At 39.5% G+C, this 22165-nt stretch overlaps 1 protein-coding gene across 2 annotated transcripts in view; it reads left to right on the top strand.

Annotated features, from left to right (window-relative positions):
• AP1G1 (adaptor related protein complex 1 subunit gamma 1) overlaps nucleotides 1-15093 on the top strand; it is a gene marked incomplete at its 5' end in the record, with an annotated part of 80566 nt that extends 65473 nt beyond the window's left edge. For both annotated transcript variants that reach the window (XM_081216146.1, XM_081216145.1), the window contains 10 exons: nucleotides 1713-1835; nucleotides 2007-2096; nucleotides 2713-2840; nucleotides 3796-3900; nucleotides 4771-4912; nucleotides 5104-5230; nucleotides 9785-9892; nucleotides 10013-10173; nucleotides 12820-12918; nucleotides 13785-15093. In XM_081216146.1, the coding sequence (XP_081072272.1) occupies nucleotides 1713-1835; nucleotides 2007-2096; nucleotides 2713-2840; nucleotides 3796-3900; nucleotides 4771-4912; nucleotides 5104-5230; nucleotides 9785-9892; nucleotides 10013-10173; nucleotides 12820-12918; nucleotides 13785-13886 (1185 nt within the window). In that variant the 3' untranslated portion in view covers nucleotides 13887-15093. The remainder of the gene's footprint in view (nucleotides 1-1712; nucleotides 1836-2006; nucleotides 2097-2712; nucleotides 2841-3795; nucleotides 3901-4770; nucleotides 4913-5103; nucleotides 5231-9784; nucleotides 9893-10012; nucleotides 10174-12819; nucleotides 12919-13784) is intronic.
• Nucleotides 15094-22165: the final 7072 nt, after the last annotated feature.

Raw genomic sequence — 22165 nt, 5'->3', positions numbered from 1 at the left:
AAATACAATAAATAAATTTATTAAAAAAATAAAAAATAATAAAACACACTCTGCTTTTTCCTATTAGGGAAGAATGTAAATATCTAAGTCACACCACTAATTACCTGCTTTTTAGCTTCTCACCTTTCCTTTTTGACCATTTCCCTAAACATCCCCCTCTGTCTTTGTGTTTCTTAACAGGAGTGGGTATCCCAGCCACCTGGGATTTTTTCTTGGTCTTTTTCCTCTCTAAAGTACACATGGGTAGGCCTGGTCTCAGTCTTGTAAATCAGATCAACTCTTCTGTCCAGCAATGAGAGATTGACCAAGGTGGGCTGATATTAGGCACAGGTTCCACTGTTTGTATGTCCTGTGCAGCCTGGTTATCATCATGCTCTGATAAGGCCAAAATTTAGTTTCCTCATAGGTTAAATAGCTGTATTTTGTTTTTGTGGTTGTAAATCTCAAGATTCTACTAGTCAAGAGCACAATAAAGAGATCAAGGTTTTCTTTTTTTTTTTAAGTGTGGATAATTAAATACAAAATATTTCCTATTCCTGGGACTACTTATTGGTTCTATAATATTTATAAACTCTAGTTTTTAAAGGAGTGTGAATAAACTCAGGTTTTTTATTTGTTTGTTTGCTTATTTATTTGGCTGCGTCGGGTCTTAGTTGCGGCACACAGGATCTTCTTGAGGCACTCGGGATCTTTCGTTACGACGTGTGAGCTCTTCATTGTGGTGCAAAGGCTTCTCTCTAGTTGTGGTGTGCGGGTTTTCTCTCTCTAGTTGTGGCACGCAGGCTCCATAGTGCGTGGGCTCTGTAGTTTGCAGCATTTGGGCTGTCTTGTTGAGGCGCATGGGCTTAGTTCTAAGCCCTGCAGCATGTGAGATCTTAGTTCCCCGACCAGGGATCGAACCCACATTCCCTGCATTGGAAGGCGGATTCTTTATCACTGGACCACCAAAGAAGTCCCCTAAACTCAGGTTTTTTAAAAGTTACTATTTATTTCAGTCTCATCTTATTTAACAAGCCTTTTTGAACTGTTCACGTACACTCCTTTCTCCGTCCCCCAGAGTAGCGTGACTACTATAGCTAGCTCATGTGATTTTAACACCTGTGTTGGTGAGTTGTGGGAAGGGAGAGGTTGTTGTAATTAAGTTCCCAGTGAATGTATTTCTTAAATGTTTGTAATCGTAGACCTTACCTGTTTTGAGTAGAGAAGCCCTTTCTTAAATTTTAAACCTTTTTTTTTTTTACTTTGGACGAACAGAAGTTTTTATTTTTTATAAAATCTTAAAACTTTAGAATATTCATTTAAATAAGACTTTAATGGGGGAGGGATAAATTGGGAGATTGGGATTGACATATACACACTACTATATATAAAATAGGTAACTAATAAGAACCTACTGTAGAGCATAGGGAACTGTACTCAATACTCTGAAATGGCCTGTATGGGAAAAGAATCTAAAAAAGGGTGGATATATGTGTATGTATAACTGATTCACTTTGCCGTACACCTGAAAGTAACACAACATTGTAAGTCAACTATACTCCAGTAAAAAAAAAAGACTTTGAAGTTGGAACTGCTTATGAACATGAGAATTGGAAACAACTTTATCTTTGAGGGTGTTTTGTAGTAGTCTCCTTTGAACAGCAACAATACTAGCTAACATTTCTTATTATTACTGTGTGTTTCTAGGGGTAACTGTCCACATTTCCTTTTAGGCAGGAAGCTATGTTCGTGATGATGCAGTTCCCAACTTGATCCAGTTAATAACCAATAGCGTGGAGATGCATGCCTATACTGTCCAGCGCTTGTACAAAGCAATTCTTGGTGATTATTCTCAGGTAAGTACTTTCACTTTGGGGGGAAAATTGCCCTTTATTTTCCTGATGCGCTCTTACTACTGTCACTCCAGAGGTGCGTCAGTTCTGACCTTTATGGTTAGATGACCTGTGATTTGTATTAATCCTTTAAAGGACTGAAATCTTTGACAAACGGTGACTTTCTTTCGACAGCAACCTTTGGTGCAAGTAGCTGCCTGGTGTATAGGTGAATATGGAGATCTTCTTGTGTCTGGCCAATGTGAAGAGGAAGAGCCTATTCAGGTACCCTTTGTCACTCTTGGTTAAGGAGGGGAAGAACAATGTTTTTGGTTTTAAGAGAGTAGTGTTTAATGAGTTGAGATTGATACCTTGAAAACTTTTTAAAGAAGCAATTCCAGAATTACATTGGAAAACCTGCTGATTTTTGAGTTGGAACTTACTGGGCCATTGTGAGATATTAAAACTGCGTTTAGGACTTACCCCCCATCCCAGCAGACTGACTTACATTGTTTCTCTTACCCTCTGACTGATAAGAAGAAATGAGAGTGTATCCATATTTCCATTTGCTCATTAAAGGACTGGATTTCAGAGGAGTTGTGGCAACAGCACTTTAACTCTGTGTATCTTTTTCCTTTCTTCGTCTCCTGCCTCTGAAAGTCATAAAATGCCTCTCAGCCCCCAGTGGGTATTTTCCATCCTTTTTACCTCCCTCCTACATGCTTCTGGTTGGTGGGTTAGGTTGTACAGTTAACCCTGGTAAAGCACAGATTGTGTTAGAAGCTTTGGTAATGATGGCAGGATTGTCTTTTCTGGTGGCATCCTGTGACTTAATATCAGATGTAGATATTTACAGTTAAAATTCATCTTAGGTTGTCTTTTTTTTTTTTTTTCTGCACAGGTAACAGAGGATGAAGTGTTGGATATTTTAGAAAGTGTCCTAATCTCTAATATGTCCACCTCTGTGACACGAGGTTACGCCCTCACTGCCATTATGAAGCTTTCTACTCGATTCACCTGTACTGTAAAGTGAGTATGGAGAAAAAGTAGGGTGAACATGTTGTTTTGTAATTTTTAAAAACTTTATTATGGAAATTTCAAGCAAAAGCAAAAGTAGAATAGTAAAATCAATTGCATATACCTTTATTCCTCAATAACAATCATCATTTCATGGTTAATCCTTATTTTATCTATACTTTGCTCCCTGTCATCCCCCTATCCCACCATTGCGTATTTTGGAGGTAAAAAGTAATGTTTTTAAAATCAGGTTTCTGATGCCTGTTTTCTCTTTTAAAGTAGCGAACTTATTTTCCCATATAAGGGTTCTGGTTTATTATAATGTTTTGAGATGTCTGAATAGGAAGAAAATTGTGAAGGTTTTGGTGTTTAACTCTTTAAATTTTTGCTTTTTTTTTTTTTTTTTTTTACTATTTTGACTAAAAGTCAATTCTTGGATCAGTCTCCCAGCCAAGCATATTTAAACTTAGTTCTCTTAGACCTTCTGCTTTAATTTTTAATGTTAAGCCTCGTGAAGAATGGTATTTTTTACTATTTAAATTGTGAAGTAGAAGAATTTGGTGTCAGGTAATGACCTTTTGTTGAAAGAAGTCTGATGCCATGACCCATTTGTTGATAAAAGCTTATTTTAAAGTTATTAAAGAAGAGAGTGAACACTATAAATTTATTCTTTTGTAGCAGATTAATAATCGGTACTTTTGTCTCGCAAATTTTAGGGTATGAGATATTTAACAGACAAAATCTAGCAATACAAATAGAATAAGTATGATGGTAATAAGTATGATGGTCTTGAGCTATATGTCAGATGAATGAACATAAAGGAAAAGTGTTTTGTTTTTGAAAAGTTATGTACATTAAGAGCATTTCAAAATTTTAACCAGAAACCTCTGTTTCAAACATTATCCTCTCTGCTTGTTTATGGACTTTCTTTTGGGTATTTGAATTTGTTTGTCATTTTATCCCAAAGCCGAATTAAGAAAGTGGTTTCTATCTATGGAAGCAGCATTGATGTGGAGCTCCAGCAGAGGGCAGTAGAATATAATGCACTTTTTAAGAAATATGACCATATGAGGTAAGTAAAAGAAAGTAAACAATGCATGTGCCTCTTAGCATCTCAAACAAATTGTCATGATAAACCCATAAAGGAGATTCATCCCTCGTTCTTTATTAGCCGGACTTCAAAACTCTGTTTAGTTCTAACTGCTTGGCCCCTTGTGTTTTGTCCATCTTCTATTCTGCCTAGCCTCTAAAGAAATAAGTGAACTATGTTCATTTAGTCCCCTTCTCACCTTTCTTTTGGTAGAGAAAGTTTGTTTCATTTTCCATTTTATTTGGTGAAGAAGTAGGAGTTGTTTTTTCTCAAGAGAATCGCATTCAGATATCATTACTATTAACATTTTGGTGTGCAGTGTCTTCTGTTATGCGGTATCTTTTTTTTTTTTTTTTTGCGGTATGCAGGCCTCTCACTATTGTGGCCTCTCCCATTGTGGAGCACAGGCTCAGCAGCCATGGCTCACGGGCCCAGCCGCTCTGCGGCATACGGGATCTTCCCAGACCAGGGCACGAACCCGTGTCCCCTGCATTGGCAGGCGGACTGTCAACCACTGTGCCACCAGGGAAGCCCCAGTATCTTCTTGATTGGAAACTGCTAATACATACTTATTTGCCTTTCTTTCATTCCCATTTCTCTACCACTGAGAATTCCCAGTCTCTCGGGATTTAGAGGGACAGTTTGTCCATTCAGTGTTTCTTGCCTCCTCTTAATCCAGCCAGGAATTTAGGTCATGTATTCTTGTAATCCAGCTTCTATTTTAGTGTCTGTGTTGGGATGTGGGGAGGGGAGATGTCTCTACATGTTTGGCTCCAATATAGTTACAGTGATTGTTTTGGGTAGGGAAGCTAGGTTAACTGCCTAGAATTTAACCACTTCAGATTCTTTCAGGTCTGCCCTGCTTGAGAGAATGCCTGTCATGGAAAAAGTGACCACAAATGGCCCTACTGAGATTGTGCAAACAAATGGAGAGACAGAACCAGCTCCTCTAGAGACCAAGCCACCACCCTCTGGGCCACAGCCCACCAGCCAGGTAGCTTTCCCTTGCTTATCTGGGGATCTTCATGATCTTATAGTTCCTTAGAACCTATCTCTTAGCTGATTGCCTTCAATGTTCCTGGATTGATTGATGGTTCTCTTCCTTATTTTTAAGTGTTGAGAGGGCTTTGCATCAGATACAGATTAGGCAATGACTAATGAATAAGATTTTATTTCCTTGTTTAGGCCAATGATTTATTGGATTTGTTGGGAGGAAATGACATAACACCTGTTATTCCAACTGCACCTACAAGCAAACCAGCTTCTGCTGGTGGAGAACTTCTTGATTTGCTGGGAGACATCAACCTTACAGGTGAGGCCAGACTAGAGTTATTTCATGCTTGGTTAGGGATAAGGGCCTTAGGGAAAAACTACACTGAACATAGCCTTTCTATCTAGCACATGAAACAGTTGAAGATGGGAGAGGCTAAGTGAAAAGCAAGAGTCTTCACAACATCTGGGATATGTTGCCATACTAATACTCTAGAGATAATTAATAGGGATTCCTTAAAGTCTAATTTTAAATTTTTTGGAGAGTAAATTACTCATAGCATTTTAAGATAGAAAGGACTGTCTCAGGTTAGAAAAGAAATACATCCCAAGAAATACATTACTTTTTCTAGGTTTCTTTCTACTCATGGTTAGTTTCCAAGAACTGTGGCCATTTGTAGAGACTGGAGAGATGTCAACTTGTTTTCCTCCTTCCCTCTCTCTCCCTCTCTCTCTCTCCTTGGTATTAAAGCAACGGAAGGAGAAAGTCATCCATGGTTATAATATTCAAACATAACTTTTCATTTGGGAATATCTTATCTTTATTTATATGTAGTAGACATTTGTAATTAATGTGTTCAGAGATATTGTGAACACAAGAGTTCAAGAGAGTCCAAGAGGGCTTCCCTGGTGGCACAGTAGTTAAGAATCCGCCTGCCAATGCAGGGGACATGGGTTCGAACCCTGGTCCGGGAAGATCCCACATGCTGCAGAGCAACTAAGCCCGTGCACCACAACTACTGAGCCTGCGCTCTAGAGCCCGCGAGCTACAACTACTGAACCCATGTGCCACAACTACTGAAGCCCGCATGCCTAGAGACCATGCTCCACAACAAGAGAAGCCATCGCAATGAGAAGCCTGCATACCGCAACAAAGAGTAGCCCCCACTCACTGCAACTAGAGAAAGCCCGCGTGCAGCAATGAAGACCCAACACAGCCAAAAATAAATAAATTAAATTAATAAATTAAAGAAAAGAGTCCAAGAGTACCACTGTAGCATATAATTTCTATCTTAAGTGACTTCTTTAAAAGTATAATGGAGAGTTATAGCATACATGACCTTACGTAGAAAACAGCCATAGGATAAAGATGTTGAATGCTCATCTAGACTGGCTATCACAGGCTAAATCATTTTTTTCCTAACCTAGCAGCCTCCCAGAGCTTATGGTTTATATTTGTCTTAACAAAATTTCAAAATGTTACTTGTCATGTACTTAGAGCCATTTACAAATAGTCAATTTCAAATCTTGAGATGCCAAAGCTATCCTAGATATATGGAAAAACAAAAACAATCCCATGTTTAAAACATAGTGTATGGGGAATTCCCTGGCAGTCCACTGGTTAGGACTATATGTGCTTTCACTGCTTAGGGCCTGGGTTCAGTCCCTGGTCAGGGAACTAGGATCCTGCAAGCTGTGCGGCATGGCCAAAACAAACAAACAAACCGTAGTGTACAGATGATATGCTTTATTAATTAACATAATAGCATTTCCATGTTAGTACATAATCTTACCAAATATAATTTTAAATGGTTGTCTAATATTTCATTAAGAAGTTTGAACCATTATTTATTCAGTTCCTTACTATTGGGCATTTTGTTTGTTTCCATATTTTTCTTATCATAACTGATGCCTCAACAAATATCGTTATTACATAAATTTGTCCAAATTTATTTTGGGTTTACATTCTTAGGCTAAGTTAAGTTAGGCTTAATCTGTCTGAATCTGTTTAAAGTAAGAGGATAAATGCTTAACATCATAGGGTATTATGAGGAATAGTGACTTAGTATATGCATGACACATAGTAGGCATTTGGTAAATTATTTATCGTTTCCTCAGTGTATATGGCCATGAGTTTCACTGTATAGTCATAAATATTATCATCTTTTTAAAAAAACCCTAACAGTTGAAAGATTGATGCTATCATTTTGTTAATTTTTATTTTTTCAATCACGGGAATGTTTTATATTTATCCATATGTACATTATACATGAATTTCCTTTTCGTACATTCCTTTTGTATCCTTCAACTCATTTATCGTGGGGTCTTAATGTTTTGTTTTTGTTCTGACTTTCTTGTTTTTCTAGTGTTAAATGAAAAAGTAAAATGATAAAATGTTAAAAAGTCTAGCTTTTCCTTTCCTTATTCATAATGAGTTTAAACACGTTTTCCCTTTTTTTAATTTAATTTAATTTTATTTTATTTTTTATTTTATTTTTTTTTTATAAATTTATTTTATTTATTTATTTGGCTGCGTTGGGTCTTTGTTTCTGTGAGAGGGCTTTCTCTAGTTGCGGTGAGCGGGGGCCACTCTTCATCGCACTGCGCGGGCCTCTCACTGTCGCGGCCTCTCCCGTTGCGGAGCACGGGCTCCAGACGCGCAGGCTCAGTAGTTGTGGCTCACGGGCCCAGTCGCTCCGCGGCATGTGGGATCCTCCCAGACCAGGGCTCGAACCCGTGTCCCCTGCATTGGCAGGCAGACTCTCAACCACTGCGCCACCAGGGAAGCCCCTTTTTTTATTTTTAAGTAAAAAAATTTTGAGTTCTAGATTCTTTAAGCCATCATTACAGCCATATCATAATGTACAGTAATTTAAATCAGTAGAAAGTAGGAAATAAATTTAGTATGAGCTTTTAGAGGAACTGGAGCAGTGAGTTTCTGTTGTTTCTCAAGACTACGTATTGTACCATTGCAGGCGAAAAAAAACTAAAATTTGAGGGACTTAGGGACTCATGTTGCCTATGTGTCTTGGGTAGCCTGTGATTTTCCATGGGAACACGTTTCTAAAATTGTTTGGAAAATGGAAATTATGGGAAAAATACTAGATTAGATTTATAAAAACTAGGATAACTATATGAATATTTGTTTATATTCTTCATTGGTAATCTGCTTGACTGCACATCCTTTGGTGTGCACATTTGTTTTAGCTCCTTGTGCTTTGCTTAGCCATATGTATTTCTACCTTCCTTGCTAATTTTTAGTATGTGATTTTTTTTTCGAGTGTACTTGGGTATTATTTTTTTAAGCTAATTCAGCCTTTATTTCATTTTGTGAACTTTTTAAATGGTGTAAATTTCAGTTAATTTTATAAGTAGTTTGAAATCTATTTAAGCATAAAATGCATTCTCTTTCTTTTGCTGAATTTTCTTATGCCTCTTCTTAGAATCTTGATTTCTGTCAGTTCATGGTCTTGTTCTATCCCTGGCCCTCCTTAACTTGTTCTTATTTGGAAGGATCAAATAAGTATGATAATCTGATGATTTCTTTCCCCCACTCCACACCACCTCTCTCAATGTGTGTGTGTGTGTTAAAATTAATAAATGCCTTGATCTACTTAGCTTGTAAAATAAAATGTTACTAAGAGAGTTGACATTCCCTATGTACTGCCCCCTTATCTCCTTCCCTCTTGATCCCAGAGGTAACTACTATCTATTCTAAAATAGTGTTAGCTTTGGTGTTTACCATTCATGTGTATTTCTAGAATGATACAGTGTGTAGTATTGTTTTGCCATTTTTTGCCTTTCCAGAACTGGTATCCAACTGCATGTGTACTTTTTTTTATACCTTTTTTTGCTAAACATTGTATTTGTGAATAATCCACGTTAAATGCATTTCTAGTGCATTCACATTTTTACTGCTGTTTATGTATAGTATTTTATTTTGTCAGTGTACCACAATTTACTTACCCATTATTATTATTATTATTTTTTTGCGGTATGTGGGCCTCTCACTGTTGTGGCCTCTCCCGTTGCGGAGCACAGGCTCCGGACGCGCAGGCTCAGAGGCCATGGCTCATGGGCCCAGCTGCTCCGCGGCATGTGGGATCTTCCCAGACCGGGGCATGAACCCGTGTCCCCTGCATCGGCAGGCGGACTCTCAACCACTGCGCCACCAGGGAAGCCCTACTTACCCATTAGTTTGATGATGGACATTTTGTTTCCAGAATTTCATTGTTAGAAATTATCTTGCTATGCACACTTTTTGTAACATGTCTCCCTGTGTAAATATGCAAGAATTAATCAAAGCATTCCTTCTTTTGTGAAATGCTTGTTCATTTCTCTTACCACTTTTAAATTAGGTTAACTTTTTTCCTTATTGATTTGTAAAAGATATTTATAGTTCTAGGTGCTCATCCATTTGTTATTTTGTAGCATACATTTTCTTCTGCCTTTGATCTTTCTTTTTTTTTTTTTGCGGAATGCGGGCCTCTCACTGTTGTGGCCTCTCCCGTTGGGGAGCACAGGCTCCGGACGCACAGGCTCAGCGGCCATGGCTCACGGGCCCAGCCACTCTGCGGCATGTGGGATCTTCCCGGACCGGGGCATGAACCCATGTCCCCCGCATCGGCAGGCAGACTCTCAACCACTGCGCCACTAGGGAAGCCCTGGTCTATTTTTTTATGGTATTTTTTAATGAACAGAAGTTATTCATTTTAAAGTATTTGAATTTTTAGTTATTTTTATGGTTTATGATTTTTGCATCTTGTTTAAGGCATCCTTCCCTTAATTTGAGATCATGATAATTTTCTTCCATATTTTCTTGGTGAGATTTGTCATTCTGGCTAAGATTGACCTAACTTTGGGATGTTTCATTTAGGTGCTCCAGCTGCTGCTCCCGCCCCTGCCTCAGTCCCACAGATATCCCAGCCCCCCTTCTTGTTGGATGGGCTTTCATCACAGCCTCTCTTCAATGACATTGCTACAGGTACGATCACTGGTGTTATCATCATTAGAGCAATGAGAGGTAGTTGTTGAAGAAAGGAAGTAATAATTTTGCAAGCATTAGGCTGACTACAATTAGACTGATCTCCCTGTGCTTTCGCAGGCATCCCCTCCATCACAGCATACAGTAAGAATGGCTTGAAGATAGAATTCACCTTTGAACGGTCAAACACCAACCCCAGTGTCACAGTGATAACGATACAGGCCTCCAACAGCACAGAGCTGGACATGACGGACTTTGTTTTCCAGGCTGCAGTACCAAAGGTACTATAATTGTCTTCTTGGCCTTTTTCCTTGAATTAAAAATTGGCTGATTATTTTTTTATGTATTTGGTAAGGGATATATTTTAATGTTCAGAGATTAAGTTTGCAGATTTAACTCAAACTAACAGTAATGTAACTATTATGGTTCATTAAAGCATGTCATTTTTTTTTTTTAACTAAGCATGTCATTTTTAATGAATACTTTCGGCTTAGTCAAAAATATTCTTAAAGTTAGTATTGTAGGATAAAGGAAGGGCAGCCTAATAGCGACAGAGCAGAATTCTACAAGGTGATTCATGAATGCTCAGGGCACTGAGGATAGGTTGGGGTTCAGCAGTACAGTGGTAAAGACCTAAAAAACACAAATTTAACGTGGAATTAAAGTTCAATCAAGATGAGAGACTTCATGTATTTGATATTCTCTTCTAGTCACTGGATCAGAATTAAAAGTTTTTGCCTCTTGATAATGTGAGAGAAACATTCCTCCTTCATTAACATCTAGTTTACTATTGATGCAATGACTGCTTGTTTTTGTAAATTGAAGTTTTGTTTATACCAAATCTTAGTTTAAGGAGTGTTTATGTTCATCATTGAATAATGAAAAGTTTTGAAAAAGGAAAACGTAGAATGAGGAGTGGGCAAAATTTTTCTGTAAAAGACGAGATAGTAAGTATTTTAGGCTATATGCTGTCATAGTGCCCAAACTGTCATGGGCGATATATAAAGGTGGTAGCTCTGTTCCAATAAACCACTTGCAGAAAGAGGTGTCAGTTCATGCTTGGCCCATGGAGCATATTTTACCAACCCCTGGGATAGATTAGGCTAATCTGATCTTTTCAGTGACATGTGAAGTATGACATTCAGACAACACAATTTTGGAAATTGAAGACCTTTTACTTGTGGTTACTGCTGACTTTGCAACCTTCTTTACTTGGATTTTTAGGAGTCAGAATAATGTAGATGTTTTAGAAGCATTAGAGTTAGTGGTTTCAACACTAGTTGTATGACATTAAGCAGGTTACTTAATCTCTATGCCTCAGTTTCTTCATTTGCAAAGGGGGTGTGTCATCATGATATCTACGTCATAGGGTTCCTTTGAGGAATAAATGAGTTTTATGCGCCAGGTACTGTTGTAAGCACTTTTCATATGTTCGGTGCTCAGTAAATGTTAGCTGCTACAACTTAGAGTTTCATACTTATTATTTTACACTGCTGTTCTAGCAACATACCGTCTCTGCTTTAAAGTATGGCCTTCTTCTTGGTGTTGTACTATACAATGCCTATTTGCATATCATGCTGTATCTTGAACTTCAAAACGTTGTATTTCGTAGATTCTACTAATACTATTTTTACTTTTTGTTATTTCTGAAATTGAGGTACATTTTAAAATTGATACCCTTGTCATAGTTTCATTGGCAGCCTATTTTCTTTCTCAGTGGTATATAAAATAATGGTGTGAATTACAATTGATGTCATCTAACATTTAATGAAATAAATGTAAATAAATGAATAATATTTTAGCTTACATAATTTATCTTGACAGTAGACTTATGAATAAGTCCCAAAGTAATAAACCTATGCATTGAGATTAAATTTCTGCTTTTGTAATTGTGGGCCTTAGAGAAGACCTAGACCCATGAACCTCCTTCCCTCCTTTCTTCCTTCCCTCCCTCTCTTTCTCTCCCCTTTGCCCTTCTCTCTTTTCTCTCCCTCCATCCCTTTCTTTTTCTCTCTCCCTCTTCTCTTCTTTCTCTTTCTGTCTCTCTCATTCTCCTCTCTCTCTAATATTTTAGGAGACTAAACTTTCAAGAAAAATTTTTTTATCCTAGTCTGTAAAATAGCTACATACGTACTATATTGTGCTAACTATGACTTACCTATCTTGCTCATAGCACTTTTATCTCTCTTCCCTGTAAACAAACAGACAAAATCCACCAGTACTCAATAAATTATGGTGTTTGGCTTTTCCAGGTCTTTTGCTGTATGGGTTAGTTCTGCACATAATTTTTCTGTTAGGGCTTTGTGTCCCCAGTGTAGAGATCCTGATGTTTTCCACATACGTATTAACAAGCTGGCTTTTTTCAGCTTTTCCTTCACCTCTGTCCTGTAGGAGTAACCCTTGACACCTTCCAGATTATATAGGCTTTAGAAAACAAAGGTTCAAGTCTCTGATCCCCACCGTCCAGATACACAAAAGTTTGAAGGCGTGTAGTTGGTGACTAGTGTGCTGGTTTACTATTTTTAGAAAGCTTTTCATTTCTTTCTAGTTTTTTTTAACCACAGGTACCCGTTTTTTTTTTGTTGCTGTTGTTTGTTTTGTTTTGTTTCTTTACGTACATAGTTGATCAGTTACTATTAAGTGAGGTCGCCAGAACAAGAATTGGTTACTTTTTGAAAAGTGGGAGGCCAAAGTTGCTTCTACCAGGAAGGAAAGAGTAGCTCATTGCTAGCAACAGTGGCGTTTTATAAATGCCATGAAGTGATAGCCCACATGCTGTGAATTGCTGATACCTGGAAAACAAATAGAATTTAGTAGTAGGTAAATCTGGTCATTGAACCATCATCTGCATGTCTGACTGTATTTGTTGACATCTCTGACATAGTGTTAAGTGTATTTTTCTGAAGAGTGCCCTTTGTTCCCCCCAGACATTCCAGCTGCAGCTTCTGTCTCCTAGCAGCAGCATCGTCCCAGCATTTAATACGGGGACCATCACACAAGTCATTAAAGTTCTGAACCCACAGAAGGTGAGTAGCACATTTGAAGACATTATCCAAGCAAGGTGTAAGCATATTCCCTGAAATACAATTTGCTTTGTTTCTCAGAGGTTTTTCTGACTCACAGCAGAAAAGAAATCTTTTAAAATGTCTGGTCTAACCTCCTTGTTCTTTTGTAGATAATAAGTGAAGCCCAGATACACAAAATGGTTTAGTGGCATCTTATTAAAATGCACACTTAGAGGACTTCCCCATGGTCCAGTGGTGAAGACTTCACCTTCCAATGCAGGGGGTGTGGGTTTGATCCCTGGTCGGGGAGCTAAGATCCCACATGCCTCGTGGCCAAAAAACCAAAACGTAAAACAGAAGCAATATTATAACAAAGTCAATAAAGACTTTAAAAATGGTCCACATCAAAAAAAAAATCTTTAAAATGCACATTTAAAGATTTCTCTATTTAGAGGCTTAAAAGTCTAGTTTTTTGCATGGGGAGGGTGACAAAGCAACCAGTATATCTGAGTGTAGAGCATAAGGTGAGTACGTTTACCTCATTTTTCTAGAAAATTGGATACAAGTGTTGAATCTTTGAGAAAAGCACTTAGCAAATGTTACTGTGAAAATGCTCCTGAGTGGTTCTGTCCTGTTAATGTGGTTCTAGAATTGAAGCCAACAGTGAGTTCTGGAGATGCATTTTCTCTACTTGACTGCATGATGTTGGCTAATAGCTAGAGTACTAGGTGGTTTTTGTTGTTGTTTTTTGCCTGTGTTTCATTTTTAAGAGAGTTCTGTTTTAAAATAATATGTGTTTTCTAAGATTAAAAGTCTATTTGTAGACTGTACAGATTCTAAAGATTTTATTTCAGTGTGTAATTTTTTATTCTCTTTTCTTCTCACAGCAACAGCTGCGAATGCGGATCAAGCTCACATATAATCACAAGGGCTCAGCAATGCAAGATCTAGCAGAGGTGAACAACTTTCCCCCTCAGTCCTGGCAATGAGGGTCCAGCACCATTCTCATTCTTATCCCACTCAATCAAAGGAACTCTGGGAAGGAGATTGTGATCGCTGCAAGTCCCCCCCAACTGTACCATGGGCATGAGGAGCTGAAGAGGACTGTTGAGGAGGATTTTCCTAAAGTTATTGCTGACCTTGAAGCGTTGTTAAAGACTAACCTCCTCTCCTCCACTGTTGAGGCCGGCTGCTTCTGGAGGCTACTTTGCACTCTTCCTCCTCCTCTCCTTTTTCTGCACTTCTCCACCCCTCCTACATTTACAGCCAGAATCAACATTCCCTGAGCCCCTGAGGAAATAAGCAGCTGGTCTGGAGGAGAGGACTGGAATTCATGGCAAGAAGACACTCACTCTGTCTCTGCAGCAAAGAGTTGCCCCTTCTTTTTACTGTGTTTCTCTGTGGACTGGGCGAGGTGGGGTATTTACTCCTCACTAGCTGGGTTACCACCTTCAGGCGCTTTTTACATCTGGCATATAGAACGGAAATGTAACAGTGGACATGAGGGAGCCTTGCCTTTTTCTACTGGTTCCCCCAATGTTTGAAAGAGGCATTAGGCTCCTGGTAGCCTTTTCTGTGCATTACTGTATACACACAGACACACACATGTACGTATGTTTGTTACCAAGAACTGGTCAGACCTTGAAAGGTTATTTGTAAACACTGGACAGATGCAGTTAAAAAGAGCTTTTGTTTAGATTTGGCATGAAGGATATGGTGCTCTATTTGTAATAGAAACTTCAAAGGCTCTTCCAGCCCCCCTTTCTCTGCATTCTTTAGCTGTAGTCATGAGTACTCTCCATGATTTTCAAAATTGATTCCCCTTAAAGTGCAAAGTGGACAGTTTACAAAAGCTCTATTAATAGTTATTAATGTCCCTATTCCCACTACAAATTTTAAAGTTTCTCCCAAACCCATAACTTGCCTGAACTATATGGTAAATGGGTGGAAAGAGGAGTCTGCCACTTTTAAAGTACAGACTCCTTAACGAAAGCACCTTTGCCCACAGGAAGAGTGAGTATCTGACTCACTCCAGAGCCTATTGGAGTCATCTTCTCCATTACTCCAAATCTCCCTTTTTATTTCCTGAGCCTGGCTTGGACCTTGGCATTCCGTTTGAATTCCTTCTTCTAACTGGAACATTTGTGTTGTATCTGTAACACTGGCACTGAAATAAAGACCACGCAGTTAAAGAAATCTTTCCTATATCGTACTTTATGGTGTTGGAATGAAGCCTTGTAGCTTCCTTGCCCACTATGTCAGAGGAAGTCTTATAGACACCATAGGGTAGGAATATCCTTTCCTGAGTGTGAGAAGTTGGTCTCTCAAGAGAGGCCAATCTTATGAGTATCTGCATCAAAGACTTGAGATCTGGAGCTTTTTAAACTAGTGAGAGTGCCGAGTGCTTTTAGAAAGGACCCTTATGTTATCAAACCTTAACACTGAGTTGCTGGCATGAGGTAAGGTGACTCTCCTGTGGCACGTGTTGAATGTACTGTGTACGTTCAGGTGCACAGGTGCCATGTCTGATGTACTAAAGAAAAGGAAAAGTCAGGCCCACCTTGCTCTTAAAATATTTGCAATCATTACTGTATTGAGTACAGTATAAGGACCACTTTGGCTTTGGTCTTAAAACTGGATACAGATATCCATTTTTTCCCCCTCCATTTCACCAAGCCTTTACTTAAAATCTTCAGTGTCTTGTCAAATCTAGCTCTGTATCAGATGTTAGATTATTCCTAACATTTGACAAACTGGAGTTGAACTAAAGGCTCCAAAGGGGGAACTTTCTGGTCTTATTTTAGTATTTAAGAGCAAGATTTGCTAAAACTTATTCTACTGGGTAAATGGTTGACTGAGTCAAGAACAGGATATTACCTTGTGCGTAGTTTTCAGTAAAGTAAGTGTGGTCTAGTGTGTGTTTCAAACAACTGCTCTGCCTGTGCGATGAAAAATAGTCTTTAAAGGTCTCTTTGCAGACTGATTTCATCGGATGGATACTTAATGCTGTGAAACGTGATAGGATTAACATAATATTGGTGGATTTCTTGAATAGAATTTGTCTAACATTCCTCTTGTGGTTGAGGCTTTATTTTCTCTCTCACGTTTATAGTCAACCAGCTCAAGTTTCTTTAGTTGAACTGATTTGAATCTCAGAAATCTGCTGAAGATCATGCTATGAGACAGTGCTAGCTAATGGGGCTGGAAAGGGTCTACTCTCAGAACAAAGTGTCTTCTTGGGTGAATGTAGTTTTGAGGTAGAGTTATGTGATCATCCATAGCTTTGTCTAGACAGAGTAAAAATCATGGCCTTAACACAAAGGGTGCTGTGTAGAATATGAAATGATTCCAGAGTGAACCTGAGCACCGTATTGAAGGACTAGCGGCCAGGTAACTAACTGCCTAGGATACTGATGGTTGTGAAGACTGTTTCAAATGATTGGATCTTTGAAAGCTTCAGCGTGCCTTAGTTTCTAGGATCAGAATTCGTTCTCCTCTCATTTGGCCGTGCTGCTAAAGGAGAAATCTCTTAATTTCTATGAATACTTGCACATTTCAGTTCTTTCTTTCCCTAGTATAACCATTCACGGGGGAGCAAATTTGTTTAGATTTACAACTTCAGAGCCATCGTGAGGAAAGGGTGATTTCCATGGCTGTTTTCATAACTCCAGGGTGATAAGCAGTGAGCCTAAACACACTTACTTGGATAATTTCACATGCACTTTTACCTCATTTTTTCCCCTCTTCCAGAGTAGTTTTTATTCTGTACTCCCTCCCCACCCCCACAGTAATCCTAAGGGAGAATTTGTCTAAGTAATCTCAGAAAACTGTAGGAAGGGTGCTCGACCCGAGAAGCTTCTCCCACTATGCTCCGGTGCTGTTACCTCGAGGTAATTTGGACAGCCATGGAATGTTTCATGCTTTGTATAGTGATTATCTGTTCATTTTAAGGTCTTTCTAATTTAAAGAAACATTCCTCAGTGTAACATTTGGGAGGGGATTCTTCCCTCTTGTTAGGTTAAAGATGTGCTTCGTACCCTTTGTTTGTCCCATTTATATAAGAAAACTGTCCAGCACTAACGGTTTGAGTATCTCCGTCTACTATATAACATGCTTTCCATTTTTATGTTGTTCTGAGAGGTTGGAAATTAGGGGATACTGTTTTCAAGGTTCAACTTCACTATCTTCTGCATTGGAAAATATTTGGGCTATGAGAACTAGGGGAAGGAAAGTTTGAATGCGTATGTTTTTTTCTAGTGAATGTGTATTATCCACATTGTCCTAAACAGAGAGTGAGCTAGAGAGCAAAAAGTGGATACTCACGAGCCTTGTGGTTGGTGGAGAGGTGGTTCATGTCTGTGCACTCAGGAGTTTGGGAATGGGGGGGATCACTGAAAAGAGACGTGCTCAGAAAGTCCTGAAGTTTAAAACGCTTTGACCAGCTCTGGCTCAGGAGGGTGGGCCTGCTTGTAGAACTGGAAGTGAATAACTCTTTTGCAAGCACTAGCAGTGAGTGGGTCCCATCTACAGGGTTCCAGGACCTGGAACATTCAAACAGAAGAAAAGGCTGAAGCAGCTTGCACAGTTGCTTCTTGAACTTCCACGAGGCTGATTCTGACTTCAAGATGGAACATTGGAGTTTTGTTTTTGTTTTTGTTTTTGGAACCTGCTGTTGCGCTTTGTGTGTTTTGTTTTTGTTTTCTCTTTGGGGGCCTCATGGGAAAGAGCTTCTGAACTCTCTCCTTTGTGAACTCCCACTGTGTCCCTGTATCGTCCCTTTTCTTTCATAATGTTGTAAGTTACATTTTCATTAAGCCCCATCACATCTTCTTTACTGTAAAAATATTAAAAGGCTGTTTCCAAGTGGGACGGCTACTGAAATTCTAATTATTGCAGACATATTTTTGAGATGTAAAAAAATTTAAAATTAAATGATAAGTCTTAGAGGCGAGAGGAATAAAATGGATGTAAACATTTACATGGGATGCATTAGAATTCTGCTGTGTGTATTGTCTTTTGGTTGAAACAAATTATGAACAGTGACTAATAAAAAGTCAATACTCAATGATTTAAATTTTGCTTCCTCACTTCTTACAAGTGGATTAGAGAAGCCTTTGATGAGTTCTTATTCCAGAGCTTTGAGCTAAACTTACTGACCTGTTAATGTTCCTTTTACACAGAAATCTCACCAAGAGAGGAACTTGAACAAATTTTTAAAAACTTGAAGTTACAGAAAGTGAAAAGTGCAATTGGAAATTTTAACTAGTGATTGTTTCCATGCTGGTATTCTCCACATGGGTGAATTCTCAAACAAGGCAAAGAAATCATGTCAAGATGAATTGTATGTTAGAGGTGGTCATGAGCTTTTAGTTTAAAGCGTCTGTTTGTGACTTGTTCAAGTTTATCTGTGACTAAGAAGAGGAAGGTTTGACCAGCCAAATGAATTCTGTTTCATGATGTATTTTATATGAACTCTTCCATAGAAGTGAGAGTGGTTGAAAGTTGGGAGCTTATGTGTTCTAGTACTCAGATGATCCCTGATAGTCCCTTATTAAGAAGAGGGAGAGTGTGATAGTCCCCTAACTGAGAAGTAGAAGGAAGTAGGCCTTGGCAATTATCTAATTTATGCAGAAGTGCCCTTTGGTGCTGTTTGATAAGTGACATTTCTATAATCTTTTCTTATATGTGGCTTAGTTAAAATTCATCTGTTTCTAATATTAAATTTACTTGACACCTTCATCTCCATGTAACGAGAGGAAAATATGAAAGCTGCAGTAGAAAACGTTAGCCAGTAATAGACTCTAGACATTTACTTAATACAGCGAATAGTGTTCAGATTCGAACTTCCATCCAGAAGGACCAAATTAATTTTTATCACTTTTTTTTTTTTTTTTTTTTTGCACTACGCAGGCCTCTCACTGTTGTGGCCTCCTCCGTTGCGGAGCACAGGCTCTGGATGCGCAGGCTCAGTGGCCATGGTTCACGGGCCCAGCCGCTCTGTGGCACGTGGGATCATCCCAGACCGGGGCACGAACCCGTGTCCCCCGCATCGGCAGGCAGACTCTCAACCACTGCGCCACCAGGGAAGCCCAATTTTTATCACTTTTTAAAAGTATTTTTCATGCTATTTCCTTCCCTAGTTCAGTTGTCCCCATATTCAACAATACAAAAATGTTCAAGGAAAAAAAATCCTTCAAACCTGGAAGCTAGGTAAATACAGCCTGTGTATTTGAAACTAAGGAATATCTAAATCTGCTCAATCTGTGGTAGAAATAACAAAGGATTTAGGCCTAAAGATGGCTTGTGATCATCAAAGGAGTGGGAACTAGCTATAAAGAAGCAAATGTAGTAAGCTCTTATGGCTCCTCTACCAAAATCTTACAGACATGAACTCTCCTCCAGACCTTTCCATTTTGTAGTGAAGATTAGGAAGAGCTCCTGGGATAAAGTGTGTGTGTGTGTCCCTCCCCAACCCCTTCCAGGTGGAAAGAGAGGTATGCACAGCTGCTTACAGGAAGGATACAGAAAGGAGGGAGTCTAATGACTTCTCTGTCTCTTGGCTTGATTCAAACTGATTTTTGTAATGATGAACCTGCAGTGAGGGCAGATGGATATGTGCACAAAAAAATCCCAGAGGAATTTATTTTTAGGGTTAGTCTGAGCTGTTTACCATTTCTAGAAATTGTAGTTACATAACCCTTGGCATACATAATGCACACTGCCTTGAACTGGGGGAGAACATGAATATGTGACCTTTGAAACAGTATAAAATGTTAATGGCAATACATGATCTGAAAAGAAAACTCAGAATCAACTGGTTGTCACCACTTAACTGAATTGGGTCTTAAACCATGGAGACTTTTAAAGAGAGCTGCATCAGGGGCTTCCCTGGTGGCGCAGTGGTTGAGAGTCTGCCTGCCGATGCAGGGGACACGGGTTCGTGCCCCGGTCTGGGAAGATCCCACATGCCACGGAGCGGCTGGGCCCCTGAGCCAAGAGGCCACAACAGTGAGAGGCCCGCATACCGCAAAAAAAAAAAAAAAAAGAGAGCTGCGTCATAAATTATCCCCAGCAACACCTGGGTTTGTAGCTTTTTTGTTGTTCTCTTTTTGAAAGAGGTACTACTGTTGTTGAAGAAGTAGTAAATACATAACTTTTAGCATATGCTTGTATTCTGAATTGATGCTTTAGCCCACTCTCCCATTAATTAAAAAAAAAAAAAATCATCTACCACTGCTGTTCCCAGCATGAACTCAAATGCTGGTCGTGTGACAGGATCCTTCCCCTTCAGATGATAAACTAATAAAGAGCTTCTGCTCGTGAGATCTGGAAAAGGTAATGTGTAGTACCTCAAGAAACAGGCTTTTAGAAGCACTTAATTCTGAACCACATTTTCATTCTTTTCTCTGCCTGTCTGCCCTTGGTCAAGTCCACTTCTGTCTCCATATTGGTGCTTATCCCTTACATACCAGTGTTCTTGCTGGAAGAAGTTACCCAATAAGCACTGAAATGGGAATCTAACTACTTTGAGTAGCTTTCTTGAAAGTAATTTCAGGTTAGAAGGAAAACCCAGGAGGTAGACAACTTAAAGAGTTTTTTTCACTTTACACCAGACTCACAGAGACATCATTTTAAATTCACTAAAATGAGACAAAGAAATGAAGACGACTGGAGATTGGAGTTTTGGTATATACAAAGTAACTCATGAGAGGGGAGAAAGTAGTGACCAAACTTTCACAGAAGAAATAATTTGTACAGAGTCAGAATCTTTGCAAGAGTCAAATTTTGTCTTGGAATTTAAAATATCTATAAATGCGTACATAGAAGAGGGGAACAGACTGCACTGATGTCAAACTCTCTTGTTCTAAACCTACAATTAAAATATTCTTAACATATTGGACTAGGCAAGCTGAAGCAATGGTTAATAGGTGATACCATTTATACCAATTATTCAAAGCACAAGAAATTGTTTTTTCTGCTAATTCCTTAGAAGTTGCCTGAAGATTCAACACCTGCGTAGGAGGGGGAGACCTAAAAATCCAGAGGTCTAGAAGGTTTCCTAAGACAATTTAGAGCAGAATTAACAAGAGGACTCTAAGGAATTGAGTGTCTCTTAAATTGGGAAATACAGAATAATAGTGACACCTATGAATCACTACTATGTGTCAAGCACTTTGTATGCATTTGCAAAATCTTCATAACTACTATACCGACTAATTTCTATTTCACAGCTAAGAACCAAAGGCTTAGATAAAATAGTTAGTACAAGGGTATAGATCTAATAATAAGAGGTAGAGCTGAAATTTGGAATCTGGCTGTCTGATTTGGCCCACTGGCCAGTCACAAAGCTATCACTGCAGGAACTAAAAGAAAATAATAAAAATTTTCTGAACTAGAATTGCAGATAATAAAATGGCTTTTCAGACCAGACCACATTACTGCTTGAAGCAGAGAACAATATTCTGATAATTTTACTACATGAGGAGAAATTAAAATGTGGCTGGGAGGTGAGATGACATTTTGTACGCGAGGTGGGGTCGAATTTGCTGAAGAAGGCCATGAGCATCTCTAATAAGGAGGAGAAAGGGCCTTGCTAAGGTGAGTATTCTCAACAATTCGTTCAATGGCTTTGTACGTGAGGGTGACAGTCCAGTTTTTTCTTTTTCTTTTTTTTAATTGAAGCATAGTTGTTTTACAATATTGTGTTAATGACTGCTGTACAACAAAGTGATTCAGCTATAAATATATATACATTATTTTTTCATATTCTTTTCCATTATGTTTCATGATGGGATATTGAATATAGGCATCCGGTTTTGAAGTACAGAGGGAAGGTCTGGGAAAGGTCAATTACAAGAGCCACCCTTGGCGGAGGGCAGCGTCCTCGCGTCACTATTGACAGGTGCAGCCCTCCACCCCCCCTTCCTTGTCCAGCCCGTACTTCGGAGGCGGGGACAGCAGCAAATAATCCTCCCTGTACCTCAGTCCTCCAAACCGAGGGCGGCCGACAACGGAGGCCCAGCCCTGCGGTGGCGCCGGGCTCCGCCCGCGAGGTCCCCGGCCTCCCGCCCAGCGGCTTGCGGCTCGCAGCGCCCAGGACGCACCGGGCCCGCGGCTACGCAGAGCCGAAAGGGCTGCGGGTGGGGCGGGGCCGGCGGGGCTGTGGGTGGGGCGGGGCCGGCGGGGCTGCAGGGGGCGGGGCCGGAGGGGCGGCAGGGGGCTGGGCCGGCGGGCTGCGGGGGGCGGGGCCGCAGGCTGTTCACGCTCG

This window comes from Mesoplodon bidens, assembly GCF_964165515.1.
Source record: "Mesoplodon bidens genome assembly, chromosome: 18".
In the NCBI taxonomy this organism is placed as follows: Eukaryota; Metazoa; Chordata; class Mammalia; order Artiodactyla; family Ziphiidae; genus Mesoplodon; species Mesoplodon bidens.
The sequence above is the reverse complement of the archived record's forward strand: the minus strand, read 5'-3'. Positions and strand labels throughout refer to the sequence as shown.